Source organism: Cuculus canorus, chromosome 3 (genome assembly GCF_017976375.1).
Source record: "Cuculus canorus isolate bCucCan1 chromosome 3, bCucCan1.pri, whole genome shotgun sequence".
Lineage (NCBI taxonomy): Eukaryota > Metazoa > Chordata > Aves > Cuculiformes > Cuculidae > Cuculus > Cuculus canorus.
In genome coordinates this window covers 75,716,998-75,744,003 of record NC_071403.1, presented here as the reverse complement: position 1 = coordinate 75,744,003, position 27,006 = coordinate 75,716,998, and the positions used below count along the sequence as shown (strand labels likewise).

At 40.4% G+C, this 27,006-nt stretch overlaps 1 protein-coding gene across 2 annotated transcripts in view; it reads right to left on the bottom strand.

Moving 5' to 3' along the window:
• The window catches only part of CFAP61 (cilia and flagella associated protein 61), a 115,833-nt gene that overhangs the window by 48,666 nt on the left and 40,161 nt on the right, over positions 1-27,006 (bottom strand). For both annotated transcript variants that reach the window (XM_054062493.1, XM_054062495.1), the window contains exon 16: positions 10,892-11,019. In XM_054062493.1, the coding sequence (XP_053918468.1) occupies positions 10,892-11,019 (128 nt within the window). The remainder of the gene's footprint in view (positions 1-10,891; positions 11,020-27,006) is intronic.

Genomic DNA, 27,006 nt, shown 5'->3' with positions numbered 1-27,006 from the left:
TGTCTTCTGTGCTGACCCTTTTCCTAGACAATGTAAATAACAATATTAGCAACTCCAACTATGCTGCATTTCAATTATTTTATTAATTTCTTGGGTTTTAGGTAGCTTTACATCACCTCACAATCTTGATTTCTCTCTGAACGTTACCAAATATGACTTTTTCCAGTTTCTTCTTTCAAGCTCCCATTCATATCATAACTCACAACTCTGCTGCCCTTCTGTCACTGTCACTACTTTTACCCCTTCTAAACACCTTGCATTTCACAGCAACTGGTTTTGCTTTCCTCACCTATGTCAAGTCAGCTTTCCTGATTATTTTTTGCATCACTGTTCTCGAGTGAATATGGCTCTTTACTGTAATTCAGCTGAGTCTCTTTCCCTTTGTTAGACTAATTCTTTTCCACGCTTTGCTTTTCAACCCATAGCGACCTTCGCAATTTTACCACTAAGCTCATCTCCCTCCCTTAACCACCTCTCATTAAGCGTTCTTCTCGGAACTCTCTTTGACTGTGCACCTTCCAGTACTTGCACGGTGCACATCAAGCTTTGAACGCACTTAATGAACACTGGAGTACAGCATTTAAGAGAAAACTTCTAATACAACTTAAAACTAAGCCTTAAGTATTTGCTTATTTATACATTTGCCTATTTACTCCTTTAGCACAATATCACTTCAGGCTCAATTGTGAGCTGCCTTAACATCCTGCATTGAGAAACCCTGCAAGCATAAATTGAATTTTTATAGCAAAGTACAAACCAAATTATGGCTCGTCTCAGAACCCAGCTACGGATTTCTCAAGAGGCTCTTTCAAAAAGTATAGCATTCACTCAAGATCTGAGGTATTTCCAGTATCTAGCTTATTAAAATAAGTGTGACAAAGCCTTTACACTATGAATTGTTATGTGGCAGCACAGAAACATCTAAAGAGCTCTTTCCTTGGCCCATACAAAGTATATAGCTGAATCAGAAACATCCATTTATTGTTGATGGGTTAGAAACTTCATCAAGTAGTCACTTAGGTATTAAGACTACTCCCCTTAGGAGTGTAGCAGGATCAACAGCCCAGCTGAAGTGCATCTACACCAATGCACACAGCATGGACAACAAACAGGAGGAAATAGAAGTCATTGGACAGCAGGAAAACTATGATATAATCACCATCATGGAAATGTGGCAGGATGACTAGCATAACTGGAATGCTGCCAAGGCTGGCTACAGACTCTTCAGGCAAGAGGTGAGGAATGAGAGACGGTGGCATAGCCCTCTGTGTTAGAGAGTGTTTTGATTGCCTTGAGCTCAATAACGGTGATGATAGGGTTGAGTGTCTATGGGTAAAAATCAGCGGAAAGCCCAATAAGGCAGATATCACGGTGGGAGTATGCTACAGACCACCCAGCCAGGAAGAAGAGGCTGATGAGATATTCTGCAAGCAACTGGGAGAAGTCTCATGATTGCTAGCCCTTGTCCTTGCTGAAGACTTCAACCTAGCATAAAGGAAACAGTCTAGGAGATTCCTGGAGTGTGTGGAAGACAACTGTCTAACACAACTGGTGAGTGAGCCAACTAGGAAAGGTGTCCCTCCAGACCTGCTGTTCATGAACACAGAAGGCCTTGTGGGAGATGTGATGGTTGGAGGACACCTGGGGCACAGCAATCACAAGATGATAGAATTCTCAGTTCTAGGAGAAGTAAGGAGAGGGATCAGCAGAACCGCCACCTTGGACTTCCGGAGGGCAGACTTTGGACTGTTCAGAAGGCTGGTCAATAAAATTCCTTGGGAGGCAGTCAATCTATTTGAGGGTAGTGAGGCTCTGGACAGGAATCTGGAGGAATCTGGACAGGCTGGATTGATGAGCTGAAACCAGAATGAGGTTTAACAAGGCCAAGCACCGAGTCCTGCACTTTGGACACAACAACCCCGTGCAGCACTACAGGCTTCCGGAAAAGTGGTTAGAATGTTGCCCAGCAGAGAAGGACCTGGAGTTGTTAGTTGCCCGTTGGCTGAATATAAGCCAGCAGTGTGTCCAGTTTCCTAAGAAGGCCAATAGCATCTTAGCCTGTATCAGAAACAGCACCGCCAGCAGGACCAGGGAAGTGATTCTGCCCCTGTACTCAGCATTGGTGAGGCTGCACCTTGAATACTGTGTTCAGTTTTGGGCCCCTTATTAAAAGAAAGATATTGAGGTCCTGGAGCATGTCCAGAGAAGGGCAACAAAGCCGCTGAAAGATCTGGAGAACAAGTCTTATGAGGAGCGACTGAAGGAACTGGGGCTGGTTAGCCTGGAGAAAAGAAGGCTGAGGGAAGACCTTATCACTGTCTGTAATTACCTGAAGGGAGGTCGTAGCAAAGTGGCTGTTGGTCTCAAGTGACAGGTGATAGGAGGAGAGGGAATGGCCTCAAGTTGCACCAGAGGAGGTTTAGATTGGACATATGTAAAAATTCTTCCTAAAGAGTTATCAGGCACTGGAACAGGCTGCCCAGGGATGTGGTTGAGTCACCATCCCCAGAGGTATTTTAATACAGGTAGATAAGTGTTTAGGGGTACAGTTGGACTTGATGATCTCGGAGGTCTTTTCCAACCTAGTGATTCTACAACTACTGTTGTAGTGAGAGCATTTCCTTACTAAAATTTCAATTTCCATCCCATAAATGTTTCAGCATTTCATCCTGTTCAAAGTGTAGAACTGGGCAATTATTTTTCTAGACAGAAAATTAGGGATATCTGATGATGACCTTGGTAGTTACAGTCTCTAGCTGTTTAAACCTAATCATCTGGCAGATTCAAAACCACAGCTGAGAAACATCAACACCATTTTCCACAAGTAAAGATACCATAAATTGGGCAGTAAAACTAGACCGTGGTCAAAACGTTGCTGTTTTGTCTGCTCCTATGTGAATGTTTTCACATACAGTGCAAATTCCAGCTTGTTAATAGGACATTTTTAATATATCTCCCATGTCAAAACCAAGGGTTTTCTTTTGCAGCTGTCTACTTATCAGACTACAATTTTCCATATTATTGCAGAGGAGATTAATTTTTTGATGTAGTGATGTTGCTTGGTGCAGATGTGGCAATGCTGCCTTCACAGCCATGAGAAAGTGACAGAATTCCCTTGAATCTGAAGGGCTGGAGATTTGTACCACCATTTTTGTCCTAGCTAATGGCTAAGGACCATACATTGTTCTCCTCACAGCAGGAGTACACAGAAAGAAAACACTCATAAAAGTTGCACGTTCTGAGGCACCACTCCAGTGCCACATCCTCTTGACAGAAAGCTGGCAGCCCAGGAAGGATGGGGACACGGCTGGCAGAGGAGTCAGCTGGGCCAAAATTCCTGATCTCAAACATCTGCATGTAGCAGCTGTGGATCTGGGCCTCACAGCACCTCCAGCCCTGGCAGCCCAATGAGCACAGCTGCCTTGCCGATATTGCATCCCTTAACGTCAAACAGCTCTGGGAGGGACAGCACCACAAAGCTGTGCAAAACCCATCTCTTTACCAGGGCAACGTGATACTTCTCCAGCAGCTCCTTCCCAAATGGCCCACGCCCTGTAGCTCACATGGAACTGAAATTATGACTGATGAATGCAGAGAAGCTACTGACCAATGCACTCCTAGGGAAATAAACCACACATTGTGATGTGTTACAATTCATACCATAATGCAGTACTTTACATGGGTACTGGAAGCAATCAAGCCGCAACACCATGGAGCTCCAGCTACCCTAACAAATCTGCATTGGAATTTGGGGAATCTAGAAAACACAACGTGCTGTAAAGATTCACCATCTTATTACGGGACAAAGAATAATGGATTTAAACCAAGGGAGGGTAGATTTAGATTGGAGAAAAGGAAGGAATTTTTTGCAATGAGGGTCGCGAGACACTGGCACGGGTTGCCCAGGGAGCTAGTGTAGTCCTCACCCCTGGAAATATTCAAGGTCAGGTTGGATGGGGCTCTGAGCAACCTGATCTGGTTAAAGATGTCCCTGTTTCTGCAGGAGGATTGGACTGGATGACCTACAAAGGTCCCTTCCAACCCAAAGCATTCTATGATTCTATCATATCTTATGTACTCCCAACTCTCACTTCAATGTAAGCTGCATCCAGACTTATCTCTTCCCTGGGACCTGGAGGGTAATTACAGCCATCCAGAGAAGGATACTTAAAATTTCAGCACATTGAGCATTTAGAAAAAACAAGAAATTACCTTCAAATAGTCACTTTCATTTGTCACAATTCTCACTCTGTCCATTAGAGTATGTACATATGAACAAAAATCAAATCTACGTTAATCAACAGAGGGCAGGATCTTAACCAGCCAACTGATTTTGTCTCCACTGTTGTAGTTGAACCTTTTTCTGTGTTTCAAAACCAACCCACAGGCAGTTTATAGACTGCTTTGAAGAACTTGGTAGTTCCACCTCTGCAACAGCTCTGGGAAACAAACTCCAAACAACAAAAAATAAATATGAACCAAAGAGAAAGCACATCTCCTCCGTCCTTTCAGCAGAGAACTGGGAAACCTACACGCAGTGTTTGCACTTGGAATGCTTCTTTATTTGCTTTGAACTGCATTGATCAGAGAGCTACCAGATGCTTTGGGTAGTCAGGTTACCAAGCTCTGCACAGAGAGCTGAAAGAGCCATGCTAAGATCATACTTAGTCACCAGGAGAGGTATGATAAATACAAAATACAGTTCTATAAAAATTCTTGTGACTCATTTCCATTTTGAAACAGGCCTTTTATGAGAAAACTACTACTTCCAAGATCAGCTTTAACACACATCAAGAAGTTATGAGCATTTATATATAAAGAGTAACAAAAGAAACACCTATAAATTAAACATCTACCAATTTCAAGAGTGAAGGAATAGCTTGGGCACAGATAACTGTTTGCATATTTAAAGGATACGTAATCAAAGCTGAAATAATCTTATTTAAAACTGAAAAATGTCTCTAAAGCAAGAATATAACTATAAAACAACAACATCTCAATGCTAATTGAGTATCATTTTTTCAGCAAAGGCATGTCAAATGGCTGCTAGGAAGGCTGATCTTGACCCACATCCTCTCCCCTAGTTTATGTCTGGTATCAGTCACTGACAGTGTTCATTGTGATCCCGACTGTGCAACAAGGCAAGATATGACCTATCTTATTTATCTCTGTCACAACTTGATCTCTATTCACCAGAAATGATGGAAGGCAACAATGTCTGAAGGATGCAGGCCCAGTGACACCGAACACATGGTCGACTACAACATTGTTCTGGGTTCGCCTTGGTATGAAAAAAAGGCAGTCAAAAGGAAGCACATGTATATCAATTCACATGGCAAAGATAGATAGTATAAAACAATGAAGATCACTAGACCATTCATTACATGTTAGCTCTGTGATCAGCAAGTAAGCACTAACTATTTAATTAGTCAACTAATTAGTGACAGGCAACATGGAAGGCTTCAGATGTTCTAAGACAAATGCAAAGATAAAAAGCCTAATTAAACAGCAAGCATTATGCTAACTATTGCCAAACAGGACAGATGTGTAGGATATTGTGTAATACTGCGCTGCCAGATAACGGCAGTTGTAGCTGTTCTGTCAGAAATCCTGTTCTAAAAATCCCCGCTTCTTCTAAGCTAATCTTACTTACCTTTAACTCACTAAGAGTGAAACTGTCCTGCAGACAAAAACTCACAGAATTCCTGTCTTAGATTCTAACTCTACTTTAAGAGTTCAGGGAGTTCATAAAAATATACTTTAATCTATTTGTTTTTTAAATGCAGTAATTATTTCAATGCATCCAAATTGAAAGGGAAATACAATTGACAACATTTTCATATGAAATGTTGTGATCTTAGAAACCATCCATTTATTGCTATTTTGGGTAGAGCATTATGTATATTCCTAGCGTCCTCAGAGAATAAGTCATTGTTTACACCAGAGGTTGGATTAAGGAGGTTTTCAAAATCAAGGATTAAAAAGGGTTTTCCCTATAATCAGAAGACAATAAAGCTTTCCACAGCTATATGCAAAGAGGTGGATAAAAAGCTAATTGGTTCACTACACTGGAACCAATGACAAGATACTCCAGTAAGCAAGCTTTTTGCGTTCTTGCAGCCAAACTTACATCACCTGCTGTCAGGGTGGACGGGTTAGCGTGCTGTTCCATGAATCATCCACCAGAATAAACTGCAAATGTTGGGTTTTTCAATCATATATTCTTCTGGCCTAATGCTGCTGTCATGGCCATCACTCTTAAATGATCAAAGAAATGAAGATGAAACAAAAACAACCTCTTTTCCTCTTGGCAAATTAGTATTTAGCAATGAGGTTATTTTTTAAAGCAATTTAGTACTTGGGAATATGAAATTATTAAAATGCTGGGCTACAGCTTACATTCACCAGGATATACATTTAGATGAACACTGATTTAACTGAGGACTATGCAACTCAATGCAATTCTGGCTGTTCTCATATTTTAAAATAAATTATTTAACAGTAGTTGATATTTCTACTGCTGAATCTCACCTCCAGGAACTGGTATTTGCAGAACTCTGAACTGAACTCATTACTCCTTTTCTCATATTCATAGGTGGTGATATTCTGTATTCATGAAAACAGATTTTGCACTTGCAAATCACTTTCAGATACAATTTTCATTGAATACTTGCAAGCTGAATATTTAAAACAGCTTTTTCATTTCTAAATTTAGTATACACGTACTTGATCTTGAGGGAGGATGACAGAAAAAAAGAGGACAACTTTTTAAAAACTTGCTTTAGACCTCCTTTTTTTGGGTCTTCATCCATGATAATTCATCAACATTAGTGGCTCATACCACTGCAAGCGTAAGTGGGGGCATGCATTTCTTTACCAGACTAATAAAACTCTTTCACTTGTAACAGCCCCATCCCTGACCAAGTCACTCAAGGGAAACTAAAAATAAAGAAAACCTATATTTTAACTTAACCTCTCTTTGGAGTTTCTTTGACTTGATTCACTGCGATGCTGAAAGGGCTTTCTCCCCATATCCTCCAACAAAGGGGAGGCAGGAGCACCAGTCAGCACCAACAGTTTGGAGGGCAGAAAACAATAGCAGCTGGGACTCTGTGTTGCTGGGCTGAGCAGCTTTTTCACAAGGAGGGTATTTGTTCAGTTGCCGCCTCTGCTTTAGAACCAGACACTGTTCAGGGTTTACATCGCTTTAACAAATGCTCTGATGCTGCAGCAATTTATGTAAGCCTTGTCTTAGTGCTAGAGAGTGAGCTAAGTCTTGGCTTTATGCAAGGGGAAGCATATAATTGCACTGCCCAGGAGGAGCCTCATGCAGGAATTGTGGGAATCACGATTCCTTCTCCGCTTGCCATGCTCCTGCAGGGAAGTTAATTACTGCAGCAATTTGTGATGCAACTTGCTCCCCTGCTTCCACAGCATCACAGCTCCACTGCCCAGCTCGCTGCAGCTCCTCACATATCAGAAAGCAGCAGCCACTTTCCGGAGCGACTTTCCGGAGCCACTTTCACATCTGTATCTCCTGACAGCTGGCCCTGCAAGAAGGGAGGCCAGACTCTATCTGCACTACTGCCAGCACAGCCGCCTCTGGTATTCACCTGTTCCTAGAATAAAAAAAAAAGATCACATTCATCCTAAAGAAAAGTAGCACTATAGCTGAAGACACATGGCTGCATGTGATTATGCTCCAAGAAAAAAAAATCAGCAGGAGATATTTATTTGAATGGTGAAACATGAATAATGAGATCACCTTCACTGACCTAGCACTAGATTAAGCACAACGGGTGTAATTCTCCAGGGCTCAGAGTACCTCAAGCATTCGGAAGAAGCCTCCTAACTGGCAGGTCATTCCATATACTCATCTGACGCATTTCTGCACTGCCATTTGAAACAGCGGGTGCTGATTTGAGTGCTCCAGCATCTGACCGCTGTGACAACCCCTGTTTCAAGAAACTCTAACCGTGAGGAAATAAGCCACTGCAAAAGCCCGAAGCAGCATTCTGTAAGAGAACAGTCCACAGCACACCATCCCCCCTTTGCAGCACATTGAGGGGAAAGCTCATTTTCAGTTTGGGTGGATAAGAAGTAGTGCCCAGGGCTGCTCTGTGGCACGGCTGGGAGAGCAGCGACACTGAACTTCCCTGGGAGCTGTGGTGAACGACAGCGCCAGTGCCCCAGCACAACCGGAGCGAGAAGCAGCCGGCTGCAGCTCTCAAGTGAGGAGAGGTCATTCTCCTGATTGTTTCTCTGTTCAATGAAAAATCTATTTCTTCAGTCTCAAGCAAGTTGAAAACACTTGTAAAATCTAGTTCTAATAATTGTTAGGTAGGTAAGTGAATTACATTTGTGTGTTTCCATGGTGACTGATAATGTAAAATAATTAAGTATGAAGAATAATGAGGAGAAAATGACTTCCTCTTTTTAAGGATTAGGGGCTTACAAATTGATTCAATCCAGCTATTTTTAGTGCATGTACCCTTTGCAAAGAATGTTAGAAAATTCTGAGTAAATTAAAGTAAATTGTATTAAAAGGCCTTCACATTGATCAGAAGACTATCTGCTGCTGATGTGAAAATTCAAAAAGATAATCTTTCTTAAATTTTTATATACATTCATTCAAATTTTGTAACATTTTGCACTAAGTGCTAACTGCTTGCATTTTGCGTTCTTGGAGCAATGCTGAACTTCTCATAAGCAGGAGCACTCCATTTTGTGCAGCGCTGAAGACGAGCATGCTCTCCTCCGTATGAGAGGGACATGGTCTGCAAGAACTTTTGGCTAGAAAATGGTTCAAACAAAACTTGTGGCTGAAAAGCCTTGGTTGAGGTATCTCAGAGGAAGGAGCTTTGCCCTGCAAACACAATACTGTCTGTGTGTCCGGTTCACTACAGCTTCTGTCTGACAGACTTGGAGCCCAAATATGCTTTGGTTTTCCCTCACAGTATTTCATACTGAAAGCATAGTAATAAACAGCACAGGATGTATAACAAGAGCTCCAAAGTACATTTTTAACTGACTCTTGAGCGCAACTGAAAGCTTAAAAGATGCTGAGAACCAGAGGATGAGAGAAAAATTATTCTGCCCCAAAAGAGGATACTCTACAGCAAGTTGTGAAGTAAAAATAAAAAAAAAAAAAGGTATTTTTATTTCACTGCTCCAGCAATATCACAACATCCATAAATCACTTCAACTTTTTATTCTCTTGCCATATTGATATTTTAATTTGTGATGGCATTAATGGTTCTTGTAGGAATACAAACTCTTGGATTTACTAAAAAAAAACACAGGAAAAATTTTACATTCTCTGCTAACCATAACAGGTATTTGCAGTCAGATTTGAATTCTATATTAATTTCTGCAAGTCTTTCAAGACATTTCTAGTACATATGTTTAACCTATGAGGAAACCAACAATTGCATTCGCACACACAGTCTGACTTCCTGGTAACCCCCTAAAACTGTTATGGAGGAAGTACTGGCACAGGAGGTGCAAGCAGTGAGATACTGGAGAGTGCGCACTCCTGTCTTAACTATAGGCAGTCTGTAAAACAGCAGAGCTTGACCACAAGTTTACTCTGGCTTAGACAATGAAAGGTATAAAAAACGTTTCATACAATTATTCCCCTTCTAAACCAGCTCATTTACTCCAGTTTGCATAATTCAATGTAAACACAGCAATTTGATTTGCAGTTTTACTGCATAAAAAAATCTTTAATGTATGCTGATGGCCCGTGCTTTTTGTGGGCTACCAAGCAGGCTGTGGTTGCCGGAGAGCAGTGTCCTCTGCTAGATCTTTCCCACACCCACTCCAGGGTCTATGGCAAAAATGGCAGAAGGGCCAGAAATGATAACTTTTTGGTTCCTGAACATTCCCAGCATCAAAACCCTCAATCTAAGGTATCAAAAGGTATTATCAGAATCAGAAGAATCTCAGTGAGATTACAACTCAACAAGGTTACATTGTACATTTCTGCACAGCTCTGAAAACAGCATCACCACAAGGTAAGAGAAGAGTGGGAGTCAGTCAGTGACTTCTGACCCCACTGGCCACGACTAGCTTTAAAGATCGATACTGCTTTGGAATACGCTTGAAGGGCTATGGACTTAACATCTACTTACAAGATTTTTGTATAAGAACAACAGTCAAAGAGATTTTACGTATGTGGAATTCTCATTTTCAGGGTGCCTTCACCTTGAGGATCTATGAGCAACTCTGTCATCACTTCCGAGTTCCAGAGTCAGCCAGCACCATAGAATCATAGAATAGTTTGGTCTGCAAGGGATCATAAAGCCCATCCAGTTCCAACCCCCCCTGCGATGGGCATGGACGCCTTCCACTACATCAGGTTGCATCCAACCTGACATTGACCACCACCAGGGATGGGACATTCAGGACTTCTCTGGGCAACCTGTGCCAGTGCCTCACCACCCTCACAGGAAAACATTTCTTCCTAAGATCTCATCTAAATCCCTCCTCTTTCAGCTTAAAACCACTCCTCCTCATCCTATCCCTGCAGTCCCTGACAAAGAGGCCCTTCCTAGCCTTCCTGGAGTCCCCTTTCAGTACTGGAAGGCTGCTATGAGGTCTCCCCAGAATCTTCTCTTCTCTAGGCTGAACAATCCCAGCTCTCTCAGCCTGTCCTCATACGGAAGGTGCTCCGGCCCTCAGGTCATCTTTGTGGACTTGCTCTAATAGATCCTCGTCCTTCCTGTGCTGATGCAAGCACCTGTCACTTTACGCCCACAAACACTCAGGCCTTTAATATATACTAACTGGGATACACACTCAAAGCATGCTTCTAAATGGAGAAAGCAAGCCCCCTCAAACAAAAGGTAACACATTCTTCTCAGTAAAGGAAATCAAATAAAATGCTTACCAAAAAATAAGAGTTTCCAGAAAAGAGATTCCAACATCGGATGCACCAACCACCACAATTCTAGTGTTGATAGAGACTTTGGATTCCAGTACTAGCTTTCGATTTATATGGTTCAAAGAATAATGCAACTGTAAAAAAAACATGTAAAATTACATAGAAATGCATTAAAAAAAAATCCACCAAAAGTCTGCTAAGACTTATTAAACTATCAGTACTCATTACTTTGCATTCATACAAACTTCTTATGGTTCACTGCCTTGACTAACACTACTATGTTTCTTGTACACAGCACAAGGTAACACAGATAATAAATGGTACTAAAATGTTAAAATATGTGCATGTTTATAGGTCATGGAAAATTAGCAGAGCTTAACAGTCATGCTTCTCCTGGAAAAGATGCTATGGAGTCCTTGTAAGAGAGAAGAAAACACCGCCTCTTCTATAATTTACTACCATTTAGCTAACACCTGGGGAATGTATATTTACATAATGTTATGGCCATTTTTATACCTTCTACAGCAGTTTCTACTCTTGCTGCTTTATTTATGGAAAAGATTGTACTTGTAAATTAATTAGGAACTTATATCTTGAGAGTCCTTCTGTGTTTAACAGAAAACTCTCTTCCAAAATGATAGCATTAACCTTGTTTTTTCTTAAATATAGAGCAGCTACACAGGCTGTCAAATGAGTAAACTAGTAAGCCTATGCCACTGAGATCAATATCTGGACAAAAATCATACCATAAAGGCTTTAAATACTAGCTTCTCAATTTCTAGTCTTTTTAATGCATACAATAGTTAAGAAAATAAACTCTATGTATTTAGGTCTCACTCACTAACAGAGATTCTCAAATCAAACATGTAAGAAAGGGCCAAGGAACAACATTTCATTTGACAATATTTTTTCTACCCTGAACTATATTCAGTTTTCAAATTTGTGATGAAAAATAGGGAAATACTTTCTATATTCAGATCGCTTTGGGTTGTATACATTCCCATTCCACAGAACACATAGTTGCAGATTCATAAATGTACTGAAGAGACAAATAGAAAATGAGGCTACTTTCACTATTTGTCAGATACATCTCCTATACATTTGTGCTATGCCACTTAGGCAGGAAGCAATCCAAGACTTCTAACAGGTTTTCCTCTATTAAAAACAGGAGACAGAGAATTAATAAAATTAGGTCCTCTAAATTCCTCCTATGAAATTAAAGTAGAAATATATTCTCTATATAGCACTTGAAAGAGTAACCAAATATATGAAAAGTAAGCATTTTACTTTAATGCTAAAATAATGACATTGGCCTTCTCAAGAATGACAGAGCACACAGATCCCCAACACATCTTTTATGCCACGTCTTTGCAATGGTGGAGACCCAAACCTGGGATTTCAGCACAGCCTCACTACAGGAGGTAAAGAATTTGTCTGTATAACACACTAGAGTGCTGTCCTTACAGAAAGATTATGGACCAAGTATTTTCAAACTGTCATCACTATATAGCAGGTAATTTAAAATTGGCAAAATTAAAGGTCATCTTTGGTCATGGCACGTTATTTTTTACTGCCAGATAAATGTTCTTCTGGGTGCAGTTCATCACAGTGCAACGACGACATCCAGTGGTGAGCCAGATTCATCTCAGGGATTAGACTTCAAGAAAATTCCAGAAGATATCTTAAGAAGCATACTAGTTCATGGTGGCTGCGTAATGGAGAAGTCAAATGTGTGAAACCCAGCACATGGCCACAGCCACAGGGCCAGCCTTGCACTGAGGGACATCTTGACTATCAGAGCTAAGCCACATAATGACTGCAATGATGCCCAACTCCTTGTCATACAAGATGCCTACAATTCTCTACAAACAAGCCTAACAATGTAACCCAAAGCCAATGCGCTTCAATAAAGACTTCTTACAGTAGGATTTGCCAGTAAAAAGGGTTTTGATCATAAATAATCTATCTATAACAGTTCTACATTCCCAAAACTGAAAAAGACTCTTATATTGAATTGAAAATGTACAACATTGTAAGAGATTTCAAGAAATTAGAAGAACCAATGCCAATTATTAAAGGCATGCCCCACTGCTTAAAATAAAACTTGGACTACGTTTTTATAACATACTAAATGGGCACGCCCTGACTACAGCATTTGGCATTGTTCTGCAAGTGCTCATACGTGGGGAGATCTCACCATACCACAAACAGGAGTTGAGGATACTGTGCTTAAGGCCCACATCTAGGTATTCAAATTCCTTGGGCTTTGAACTCTGCAGACAAGCACTCTGACAAGCTTACTTTTTGCTGCACATAGACAGTTGTAACTTTCCAGAAAAGCGATGACTTCTGGAGGAAAAATTATCCGTGATGCTTTTGCTGAAGTGGGGCTTTTAACAAAAATAATAAAATGGTAAAAAGAATACGAAGAGAAACTACTTGCAATGTACGTAATCAACTGAAATAATCAGACAGGAATGTCAGCAGCTAATAGAATAAAGCCAACAGACCTTACAGCAATGCCAAGTTCAAACATCTCCTCCTACTGCAGTGCTGTGTTGTTTTTTTTTTTAAATGTGCTCCAACAATGAAATACAAAGCAGTAACACAATTTCCTAGGGAAGACTTGTATCTAATTTATGAAATGGCTGCTGTATCAATGATACAAAGGCAGCGTATGAGTAGAATATAACTGTTTTTGTTCACCACACAATGGCCCCAACACCAACAGCTGTCATGCTTCAGAAATCACCTTTCTAACAGCTAAGTACACTAAATGGCCCCAGGGAGTAAGGAATTAGGTGGATTGGTCCCATAATACCACCTTATTTTAACAAAATGTCAGGACAAATGACTACATATGTTCCCCAGAGGAGTAATCAGACATCATAATTGATAGGCCAATAGCAAACTCTAACTTGTTTATTTTGTATCCAATTTATTAAATAAACCAGCAATCATTAACTAATGTAAGGCAAAAAGCAATAATTGTCATTGTTAGAAAAGGCACCTAGCTCAGAAAAATATCTTTTCTTCAATTATCAAATACATTATTTGCCCTCCTTTCCCCTTGGTATCTAACAGCCTCTGCCACTGCACCACCTGTCCCATTGCTTCCACCTGGGAGGGCAGAGGCTCAAACACGCCTCCCATTCCCACCACAGACAATGGGTGCCTTTCCTGATTAATCCACAGGGGATGTTTTTTCATGTGGGCAGCCAGTGCCATCCACTTACAGGCCTTCAGACTTCCCTTCCAATTAAAAATGCTGATGCATTTCTTGGAATACTCCACTGACAACATAAACTCTGCATGTAAATTGTGTCTTTCACTTAGACACAGATCACAATATGTGCCAGAGTAAGATTAATTTATAGCATTAAAAATTAACACATCCCTCTACATGGAAAGACACATAAAATAATTATTTGGTTTTAGCAAACACGTGTGCACGCATTTTTTCCTCTGCACTTTCAAACCAGGGAAAGCATTGTACATCCATTGCACATGCTCGGATCTCTCATCTCAGTAGCCTCTCATTTTGCACCTTGCCTGGGTTGGTACTCATTGTATGTTTACTCAACAATATACACTGGTGGTACAAACTGGATAATATGTTCTGGCTCCTTTTGGCTGTGTTTTTAAACATTGGGCTATTTGTTGGATTTCTTAAAACGTTTACTGTAATCGTTTATAACAGGTCTGGCTTTATAGCAAACATTACCATCATTGCAACATGAAAAATGCAAAGTGGACACACAAAAATGAAAAAACAAGTTGGATGAAAGATTTGAACTTTAACAGAAAAGGAGCAGCGTGATGTTCCGAATTGAGCATTGGTAAATACATCTTAGCAGAACATCAGCTGTCAAAGAGCTGTTACGCTTATCACTGTAACTCTTCATGCAAAGACTCTATAACCCAGCAGAATTTAAACTTGGTTTTATTACACAGTGAGGATTTGAGCCTTATCCAGCTGAACACGCTTAAATGTTTGCTAAATTTAAGTATGCTAAAGTGCCCCTGAGTTCATGAGGACTGCTCGGGGTACTACAAGATAAACGTGAGGCTGACTCATTTGTTATGTACTCAGCAACTTCATAGATCCCTCATTACTACAGGAAATAATGGGGATCCACCTGGAGGGACATTCCCAGGAGTCCTAGAATCTTAGGGGATTCTATGCCTGCCTGCAATGCTTTTGTTTTAATTCAGCATTTGTTACTGAGAAACCTAAGTGATAATTACTGCTGTACAGGATCTGCATAATTTGAACTCTGATACTGTAAAAACTACCAAAAGAAGTAAAACTGATTAATAAACCTGTTCCTAGATTAGTGCTGAGGTCAGTAATAGTGGCAGGCAAACAAGGTGAACAGAGCTCTTTTAATTTCAAGCTCCATTTGAATCACAAGAATAAAAAGAAAAATCAATATTTACCAAGGAGATTTGAAACAAAACTATTGGAAAAAACATGTTTTTTCAGCCTGCAGTATTTTTTTTCAAGATACTGGCCATTCCAAACAGTCTCATTAGGAATGTCTGTAAACATGTTTTCAAAAGCTCTTTCCAAGCATTCACAAATTTACACAAACACCAGAAACTGAAGGAAAGGGGAAAAGAAACACAACTGTGATGAAAACTCGAGCCTTAATCATTTTGTCTTTGTCAAAGAACCCTTCTTAAGCAATTGTGGTTCCATAAAACTGGTTTGCACAGATAATACTCCACCTCTGTATCGTATTTTTTATCCGCAGACCTCAAAGGCCTTTAAGAAGGAAGGCAGTATTATTATACCAATCTTGATATGGGTAAATGCTGATCTTCAGCTTCTAGTAAAACAGACTATATATTCATTGCCAATCCTATGCCAATCCCAATGACTCTCTATGAAACCAGAGATCTTCTGTCAAACTCCAAAAAAGCAGCAAAGGAGAGTAGAGCACAGACACATACATTTAATTTCCTTGCAGAACCGTTGTTACCACGTTAAGAAACTGTTCCCTTTTCCTTTTAGCACTAACATTTGGATTCCCAACCAAAAGAGGGCTGGACACTACACACTTGCATAAAGATCTCATGAGCGTTTGCTGCTCAGCTTATATGGACAAATACATAAACTCTAAATGGTTCCATTTTCAAACAGTTTTCCCTCATATGCCAGGGGAAGAACCTGATGTACAGGAAGGCACAAGATCTTGATCAAAGACACCCAAGCTGGCAAGGGGATAAAGTGCGTGGCTGGCTCTTGGGGTTAGTTTCCCCAGATGTTAGGATAAAGAGATATGCTTTATGGAGACCAATTCATGTCTGTTAAGAAAGTCACTAATCCTCTGATACAGTCATTGCTTCCTAGTTCATCTTTGTTGTTTATTTATACATCACAAGGCATTCAGGAGGTGGGAGGCACCAGGTAGTAAACAGAAACTTTTCTTTTTTTTGGCCAAGATTAAAAAAAATATATACAAAACTGTTGTAGCATCTAGGAACTCCAGCCTGAAACACCTCCCAGATAGCATCTAGGTGGACTCCCAACATCAGTGTGGAAGGAAATAGAGGAGAGGTTAGGCTAGCTTGCTTTCAATTCTGCAAGCCACATTTACATAAACCATCACTGTTCTCTTGTACTTGACATGTAGAAGTTAGACTGATTTTTCTCAGAAACAATCCGGCTGTGCCCAAAGGTACAACGGCAAAAGTGGAGCTACCAATAATCATACAGTGTCTATCAATACAATGGCAAAAGGTTGTCTTGCTGTCCTGCTCTTCAGAAGCCCTTTCAATGAACTGACCTCTGTAAGTTTGAAGTCCATACAACAGAGACCCACACAGGGTCAGTCACAGGGTGAAGGGCTACTAGGAGGACACTTTGTGCATAGTTTGCACAGAAACAACAGACCAAGGGAAAAAAGCCAGCGGCTTGTAGTAGTACCTGGAAACAGCAACTGGAATGGACTGAGTTGATCTGTAGAGGCAGACAAACTGATACCCATGCTGCTCACCAGTGATGTAAGCTGATCCTGAAGTTTCATTGCAAATGTTACCAGTCATCTGGCCACCAGAATGACCGGTGCCTCCACCTTGCACACAAGTCCAGCATCTATAAAGGTTCACTGTGCTTACAGAAGCCCAGCAGACAGTACTTTTAATTGACAGCATTTCCTCCCCCAGCAGAAGCATGATTGATGCATTATGCATCCCAATGCTGGACTGAATCCCTCCAAGCTGGTGACAAGGTGCATATCCATGGAGCCCTGCCTGCCACATTCCTCCAGTGGATGTCATGCCCTGGCAGCACTGCCTGGTGATCCACCACCACCAACGTCCTGGTGAGAATGACTGCTTAGGTGGCACCATCCTGTACCAGACCACTCCCAGGGAGAACAACGCTGGCAGGCACATGATGCCAGGCTTCTGCAAGTGGGCAGCTGTAGACCTGGATCTACCAAGGAGGACAAGGGATGGTGCTTAGCCCTTGCCACCTGTGTACTTTGTGCCTGTCCATGTGGAGATGGGACTGCTCAAGAGAGGTAGAGGTGTTTTGGGAAAGCTGTTATGGAAACATATGTTATGTTCTGTTTGGGGTACCTCTCTGGCATTCTCAGTGGTTTTGGCAGTTGCAGTGAGGACCAGCAGCATCTTAGTGTATATTTTTATGCCACCCTCCGTGGCATGGGTGATTACACAGCAACAAGGCTCCACAGCACAGAGGCTGGGAAGTTCAAAGAAGCAAACTTCCACTTGCTTTTTCCCTGCAGCACCTCTGTGCTTCCTGATGGGGGTAAAAGCAGGTCTGCTCCCACTACGCAGCTCTGCTTCTCCACATACCAGTGGAGAACATACTATATACATACTATATATAGCAGTATATACATACTATATATAGCAGTATATATAGCGCCAGATCCTCTCAATGACACGCTGACATGCCTTCTATCAGAGGATACCACGTGACAGGTTAACAGCCTTCTCGCCTTCTTGACAAGAAAGGATAGCTATAGTTTCTGTATTTCTACAATTCCTTGTTTCAGCTTCACCAGGCAAAACTGCAGGAAGGCTAAAAATCCTTTAGATTTGCTGGTGACTGTACCAAAAATTCAATGGGTGGCAGCTGCCCTGGAAACTGGAAACACAGGAGCTCCTGCCTCATTGCACTCTTGGAACAACAACCCTGTAAAAGGATTGTAGCCCGTACCTTTAAAGCAGACAGATGCTTCAGCCTACTAAGATTGCCATAAAAAGCTAACTGACTAACATGAAAAAAACATGCCAAGTAATTTAGAAGTTGAAAACTACCAAAATTAATGGTTTGTACTAAACACATAATTTATACAATTAATTTTGGTAACTCTCATCTTTAAACAGATTATTTGAAAAAATTTCCAAGACACCTGAACAATATTGTTTGTATAGCCAGCCTCACTTTCGTTGTTAGTCATGCAATCCTCAATGTCTGAGTTTCTCCTCTACCATTTCCTTCCAGAAGGAAGGGAGAAGGTCCCAAGTCCAGGTCCAGCAAGTGGGTTTCTGCAGCTTGGTTCCTGTCATTACTCTGTGTCAAAATCACAATCATGACACTCAATAGTCCTGCGTGGAGAAGGCTGGAGGGTCACAAGAGCATGTAAGTACTTCCCAAGTATCAGGCCTGACAGAGAATTCTTTAAATTCTCCTCTCAGTGACAATTCTTAACATGCTATTAAGTCATTCCAACTAGGTAGGTAAAAAGACTACAAACGACACAGTTTAAATCAAAACTCCTTCCATAGTGACAATCTCACAAGAGAAGCTGGGATCTAACAGTTTGAAGGAAAGCCATTAGAAGTTAATAGAAAAACAGTCGTTTATTCTAATTGGCTCTGAATGTAAATAGATAGGGAAAATACGTTCCTGCACTATGGTCAGGGCAGCCCAGCCAAAGACCATATTAATTTAAACAATGTCTCCTTAACTCCTTGGGTTTACTTTATAGAGTTCTTGTGCCACCAGAGTACACATTGATTACACTGCCTTCATATAGAATAAACAAAACAAAATAAAATTAGGAATTACCTATAAACAACAAAATTACACATAACTGAAAATACTACTAGCTTTTCCAGATATTAAAGTGTTTTCTCCCATAATGAATGAAAGGACTTCTTAAAGCCTTGATTTTAGGCAACTCCTGCTTCGCCTTTCTCGCCCAGCTCTAAAAGGCAGTATGAAAAGACTTGAGTGTATCTGCAAAGACTCAACAGGAAAAATCTCTCAGTGCTGGCTGGCTCATGAAGGTTTCCCTCTGAGGACTTCTGTTGAAACAAGATGGGTCCAGAGGAGGGCTACAAAGATGATCAGAGGGCTGGAGCACCTCCCATATGAGGACAGGCTGAGAGAGTTGGGGTTGTCCGGCCTGGAGACGAGAAGGCTCCAAGGAGATCTTATAGCGACCTTCCCATACCTGAAGGGGCTACAGGAAAGCTGGGGAGGGGCTGTTTACAAAGGCTTGTGGTGACAGGACAAGGGACAATGGGTATAAACTGGAGAGGGGCAGATTTAGACTGGACATTAGGAAGAATTTCTTCACTATGAGAGTGGTGAGGCACTGGCACAGGTTGCCAAGGGAAGTTGTGGATGCCCCATCCCTGGAGGTGTTCAAGGCCGGGTTGGATGGGGCCTTGGGCCGCCTGATCTAGTTGAATATGTCCCTGCCCATGACAGGGGAGTTGGAACTAGACGATCTTTTAAGAACCCTTCCAACTCAAACTCTTCTATGATTCTAAGACACGACCACAATGCATCACAACTACCCCAATACCCTTATCAAACCAGGATGGTGGATGCTCTGCACAGGGAGAAGACAGCAGCATCTCTGCCCTCTGTCCCTACTCTGCATACAAACTCATGGCAACAGAGGCAACATTTTCTAAGTGTACTGAATTCACTGAAAGGTGTAAGAGATATATAAAATTAAAAGCTTTAAAAAATATAATGTGAAAAACATTATCACATTTCAGATTGAAAATAATGAACACAAGGTAACTAAAGAGCAACACTGGACACAAGGCAAGATTGATTTGCAGCTTACTAGAGTCATATTTTAGTGACAGCAGCTGTGGTTCTCCATTTTGCAATAGTGAACACTACCTTCCTGTGAAAAAAATATCTGTGGTCTCCTTAAGGGCTGGAATTGTGCTATTTCCATAGTCAATCTACAAAATGCTTTGAAGAAGCTTTAACACAAGTCTGATCTGTTTTTAAGCAGAAATGACTCTCCCACTTTGCTGCAAATGTCATTAACACCTGTACAGCACTGACACCATGCTTTCAAAATAAAGATAGGTCATCTTACTTTTAATTTCACACATGCACATAAGCGGCAAACATTCAGAGCGTTCCTGTTAATGATACCATCTGGTGCCTCCCATAACTGTGTAATAGTCAGCCTTCCAAACAAGATGTAATGGCAGCAACACACATAACCCACTGACATTTACAGTAAGGAAATTTATCATCAGCCATCAGTTCAGAATGGCTGTGTTTGCATGACTACTGGTGCTATAAAACCATCACCTTTACCAACAAGCGGAGGTACAATAAATAATGGATTTTAATCCATGCACATACTACAAAATCATTAAAATTTCATTAGGCAAACACAATAGCATCTTAAGCAACAGTTACATATTTAAAAATTAATACTACTTTCCTGGTTAAATGAAAACTACACACACCAAGCCTTTATTTGTAATACCAATGGGTTCATACACAAATTATAACATGTAGGAATGCTTCTGTTTTAACTTTGACACATGTATGCTGATATTTAAAAAGCAGGGAATTCTCTTGCTCGTCCTAACTAGGCTCTCTGCTATATTTATTCTTTGTTATCTTAGTAGAGAATTAATGATTACAAAATAAAAAATCCATCAAAAACCTTTCACATTTTAGCCACTTCCAGTACATTCCAGTGCCTCAGCTGCATCCACACAGAACTGACTGAGCCAAAGTGAAACCTCCTATTCCTACAGATTTTCTACGAAGTCAGAATACACTTTGCTATAAGGCAGACAGCTATAAAGTAAAAGAGCACCAACAGCTTTTCTTAACCACTCTTAGTAATTCAGTGCAATTCCAGCTTTATTAAGGAGTACAATCGGAGAGAAGGCATCTACAGCAGCATGGCTATTTCTGCAGTAACACATACAGACCATGATGGGCAACAGATACTTCCCAGTAGCTGTAGCTCCATGAGCTGCACTGAGATGTGCTCTTACACATCCTTGCACTCCAGGTCAGTGTGCACAGCAAAGCAAAGGCTTTGTAGTGTTTAGTACTTACATTTGTACCTGTCCGCCTTCTCGACATTTCTTTTTTGATACACAAGGTGGAAGACGCCTCGCTCCCTCAACTTCATTCAGCTGTTCAGTTGGAAGCAAAAAGCTTTGCTTGCTCAGAACAGATTGCTCTCCCCCATGTTTTAAAATCTGCTTACCTCCTAAATGCAACTAAGCTAAGTTTTTCTAGCTGCATTCTGTGGACTAACTGGGACTTGCAGCCATGTGTTGCAAGGTTCTCTTCCTTTTCCTTTGCCTTCCTCCCCTTGACAGCAAGGTGTCGGAATTCTTAGGCCTTATTATTCCTCTTCCTTAATAAGTCAAGGTAATGGATTATGCTCAGTCTGGGCTGCTGACTCAAAATATTCAAGATCCTGTTCAAAGAGTTAGGGCAACCTCAAATTAGCTGGCCTAAACATAAGAAAGTAGAAGCTACAGAGAGTGAAATGCCTCAAGAGTTTGCCGGGAGAGATGCTAACATAGTGTTTACTACACAAACACTGTGCTTCATTTTCCTTTTTAAATAAGTTGCCCTAAAAGTTAAAGTCAAGCCTGAAAATGTTTTAGATTTGTTTTCAGTTATACCTGATAGCTAAGTTTTTTAGAAATCACAGCAAACATACAAAAAGCATTTTATTCTATTTTAAAGGCCTGTAACTTTACAATGGACATTAAAAAAGGTCATTTAGTGGTCCAGGACACTTGGAACCCATTTGAGCATATCTTCTGCAATACCAAGAATATGTATTAACATACACCTCAATGGAACAAGTCATAACATTACTCTAAAAACAATGATGTATTGTTTAAAAAAAACACAGAAGAATATATGCACACTGAGACTGAAAACTATAATCAAGTTAGCAGTGCCTTGTATTCCAATTTATTTTTAAACCTTACACTGACATTTACCATTTCTTCTGTGGTTAAGCTTCCATTTTTCCCAGACTACAAACAGTAGGCAAGTTTTCAGCCTTTTCTCATGTTCTGACCCTAATGGTTTCACGCAGAACTACACACAATGTAAGAACAGGTCAATAGATTTGCTTTCCTTACCTTCTCATCATTTAGTTGGTCCAAAGAGTCATGGAGCCCATAAGCTACACATTTGCAAAACAGTGGAATCACAGAGTCACAGAAAGGTTGGAAAAGACTTCTAAGGTCATCAAGTCCAACTATCATCCCAACACTACCACACCTACTAAACTGTGTCCCAAAATGCCATGTCTACATGCTTTTTTAACACCTCCAAGGATACAGACTCCACCACTTCTGCGGGCAGCCTGTTCCAGTGCCTCACCATTCTTTCAGTAAAGAAATTTTTCCTAATATCCAATCTAAACCTCTTCTGGTGCAACACACCACTGATAACGCAACAGCAAAAGCTCCATGACTGCTTAGAGGGGAAAAGAGGACATTGAAAGTTTTGCTCGAAGTTTTAAAGAAAATGTCTTCTTTTGAAGAAAAAATGCTAGTGCTATTAATAAGACTAACTTGTTACATACGAGTTAAGCAGACTTTGCCATTCTAGTGAGAACTGTTCAATTCACATAACCTGTAAAGCAATGCAAGTACAAAGCTGCTGAGGGATGCCACCTCCCACAGCTGACGTCACTGTTCAGAACAAAACTGGCACATTTCATGCACTGCATTACTGAATTCCACTTACATGAGGCCTTTTCTTCAAAAGAGTATTTAACCCAATAAGGTTCTCTGTGTGCTTTTCATTCATGTAAACCAACTTTCAACTAAGTTTCCTAAGGAAAAATTATAATCTCCAATCACAGATTAAGGGATGTAACACAGAATTTTTTTTTGTTTGGAGTTTTTTGTTTTTGTTTTTGTTTTTTTTTTTAAATAAAGGACTTCTGAGGAAGAAGTGTTTAATCACAGAAATTAAATTGTGGCCACTGCAGGAGTACAGGACTCGCTGCTGTACAGGCATTCCTTCCCCAAGTAATTTCCCAGACATCCATCCAGCCGTCCTGGCAAAACTCAGCTCTTGAACAAGTTTAAAGTCTACAACCTTAGAGAATGCAAAGCTGAGCTAAGCATCTGACTCTGGCTTTTTGTGTCACACTCCTTGACTCACTACACTTCTTGTACTAACCTAAACATTTCTTATAATGCAACTGTCGCACCACTTGAGAAATAAAAAAATTGAGAAAGAGTTGGTTTTGTTTGTTTTTTTTAACAAAAATAAATTTATACAACACTGTATGGGTTTCTGCAATGCTTTAATAATTGTTCTGTCTTCTTTTTATGGGTTGTAGCAGAAAAAATAATTCTGAACTGTGCAATAAAACCTGACAGTTTGAATGCAACCATGAAATAAAAAAAAAATAAACTCCATAGCTTGAATAAAAATGAAAGGGCAGAAACAAGAAAAACAATTCAACAGATGTGTGACATTTTTCTTCTTCATTGTGGATCAGTTATTCTTGTTAATTATATCACCTATTCTTCCCTTTTATTGATAATTACATGAAGCAGATGGATAGCAGAATGCTCCCAGATGGTGAGAAAGCAAACAAGTTTATAAATTGTTTATTTATGAAGATATCATTAAAAATTATTTAATTATCTATAGTTTTCTACTCGACCAGTAATTACATGCACTGTAAAGGCCAGCACCACTTTAAAAGATATTTAGTATTCTGCTGTAACCGACTGGTTTTTAACGTAACTTGACTGAGATGACTGACAGATGTGCAAAACACAATAATAATCTAATCTGTTTTAACACTGTGGGAATTAAGATTTTGAATCTTTGGATCTTCTGCCAATTGGCACTTCAATACTGGTTAGCGATTCAGAATACAAAAATCAGAGATTTCCTTTTGATTTGGAACAGCTGTAGAAAGTGTTTGATCTAATGAGCAGATAGGAGCTTTTTCAGGTCTGTGTCATGAAACCCTAGAGCATGGCAGATGTATAGCCTGATGCAATTCCGAGCTAATACGCGGAGCCTCTGATATGCTTGCTGCAGAGGCACACGCTGAACAGGCATCCCGAAGTCTAGGCACTTCCAGGACTAGATGCAAATAAGATCGTTAGCATCTGTGCAATTCCAGAGGGCTGCAAAGGGAGATGAGGAAGTTCAATGCCCCCCCACCCCCTGCGCTTTCTCAGTCAATCTTCACCTCCTTTTTTCAAATCTCTTCAGTAGAGCAACAGGAGATAAGAGTTTTGTAGGAACAGATCCAGAAAATAGCAGCAAAATGTATTTGCCATTTCAAGGAGTGGGGTAAAATCACAGTCTGTCATTAGTGACTGTTACAGGAAGATACTACTATGTTAATAGGAATTAGCAGCCTTTTAGGAAATGGAGAGCCTGCTTGGGAAGTGACAGGTCTTCAGATGCAGAGATGAAGCAGAACAGAGCAGTTTAAGAGAGAGAGTGAAAAAAATTGTGGTTGCCTTAAACCCCATGCAAAGCTTTAATAAAAAGGCCAAGCAGAGAGGAGGAATGGGTAGAATTCCTAAAAGACTCATTTTAACGATAAGCACAGAGGCAAAACAACCCAAAAGCTCGGTTCAAACTAGAAACAACATGGAACAAAGGGAAATAGTGCAAGGACACAGGGAGAACAGGGTCGCTGGAAAACCACAGTGAAATAGTCATTCAGGTAATGGTAAATTATGGTTTGATATGATGAATTTCTGGATTTTAAGAGTAAACCTCTCTACCTTACATCTAGCTCTCTCAAAGAGACTAGAGGAAAAAGGACTTGTACTTTCTTAGACGCCATGAAACACAGCTCACACTGTCTGCTAGAAGTGGGAGTGAGCAGGCCAGGAACCCATGGCAGAGCGGCACATGGGTTTTCATCCTTTTTGATTTTTCCAGAAACTGCAGTGGAAGAGAGATTTGACAGAGGGACAACATGAACAAGTTACCACAGACTTAACATTTCTGGTGCTCATCTGTTGGTAGCAACCGATCCAGACCTGCAGGAAAACCACCTCTCCAGCACAGCTGAGATCCATCTGGACTGGCAACGCATGGGAATTAGCTGAGGGCAAAGCTTTTCTGATTTAGGTTGCTGATTTCACTTCTGGCTTTGAAGGAAGGAAATGGGAAAGCATCCTTGTGGGTCCTGGTTGAGTTATCTGTACTGGGTCAATATTTCTGAGTGAATCTCTTCATGCTCACAAGCAGGCTGGAACGTATTAAGAGATACACAAACTGATTGAGCCCTAGAGCTCCCACTGTGCACTCTCACTAAGATACTAAGCCACTAATGGCCTACAGAGATATATATGCACAAATCAAGAGCTCTGCTTAAACACTGAATGGCTGAGCTGCTAAGCCCCAAGCTGTTACTGGTGAAAAATAAATTTTGCAGCAAGAAAAGGAGAGAATGAGCTCAAAAAAAGGCTGGAACAAGAGGAAGACAGAAAGCTGAAAAAGCAGTAGCTGACAAGCAGATGTTGATGGTTAGATATCAAGGGGCATCTTGTGGGTATCAAAGCAAGAATTTCATTACAATTATCTCCATCAGAAGCAATAGACACTCAAGCAATTAATTAGGACAGGCAGTCAAATGAGAATTTCACATTTCTGAAATTGACTTGCATTTACAATCTTTGTGTTGTAGTTTACATGAAAAAATCTTACCATCATTGCAGAGCTATTGAAAACAAGAATTACAATGATAACCTATTCTCCAGATTACAGGAACAAAGTGGGTATGGGTCAATGTCATAAAGAAGTGCTTTTGAAGGAAAAGCCCCCTCAGCTAAAACAAGCTCAGTGAGCTAGAATAGAGATGCGAGAAAAAGGAATAAGGAGCAGTCTGAACTACTTGGAATCTCTGCTTGCCCAAAGCTTCTAAGATCCTGCAAGATCTCAGAACACTACAGGCAGCAGTAGTTGACTAGTTTTATCTTCAAGTTACCACCAAGGGAACAACCCCAGATGTCAGTTTTGATAAAACGCAGTCTGTCAAAGATCTATAATTAATGCCACTGTGTATGCAGGGATACTTAAACAGCGGCTAGCCTTCTTTTTTTTTTTTTCTTTTTAGCAAAACTTTGTTAGTGAAAATCTTGCACATTTTATTACATGGAAACTCATTAAACTTCTGGGATTTTGAACAATTATCTCACTACCTGTACCTCTGAGAAATCCTCAGGAAGAACCTGGAAAATGGAGCAGACAACAGATTTGCAAGTCTTTGAAACACAGGAAGCCTGTGATGTTCCAGCTCCAACAAAAACTGATAAGCTGTTCCAGTAGCGAGCAACAATTCATTTTAAAGATAAAACAGAAAATAGTTTAAAGAAAAGCATCAGATAGCTTATTCTGCAGAGAAGAGAAAGGCAAGGGTGTACACGTAGACGGAAGACTGTTCAACAAAGCCAGACTCAGATCAATGGCCTCAGCCATGTTCTGGATTTTGCTTTGCCAACGGCTGCCTAATTAAGAGTTTGGATGCCAAAAATTACTAACTGTGAAAAGGACAGCACTAAAAATATTATATGGGAGCCCAACTCAGCCAACTGGAAGTTAACTGACAAACACAAAACTCCATCATTATGTTTCTTCAGGAAATTATGGCTACCTACTGAGAGCATCCATCACTAACAGTGTTTTTCCTAATATTTCAGCTTCGCTAGTTACTCTTATGAGGAACCATTTACACATCAAATTTTAATTACTTAAAAATGCAAGACAGAATAAGGTGGAAGTTATTTAACAAATGAAATTTTAAGAGACTTCTAGTTTAGAATCTCCAGGTTGCATGAGTGTTATGCATACAGGACCTGTTCGGTAGAGAAAACCTTTTCCTTCGCCATTAAAT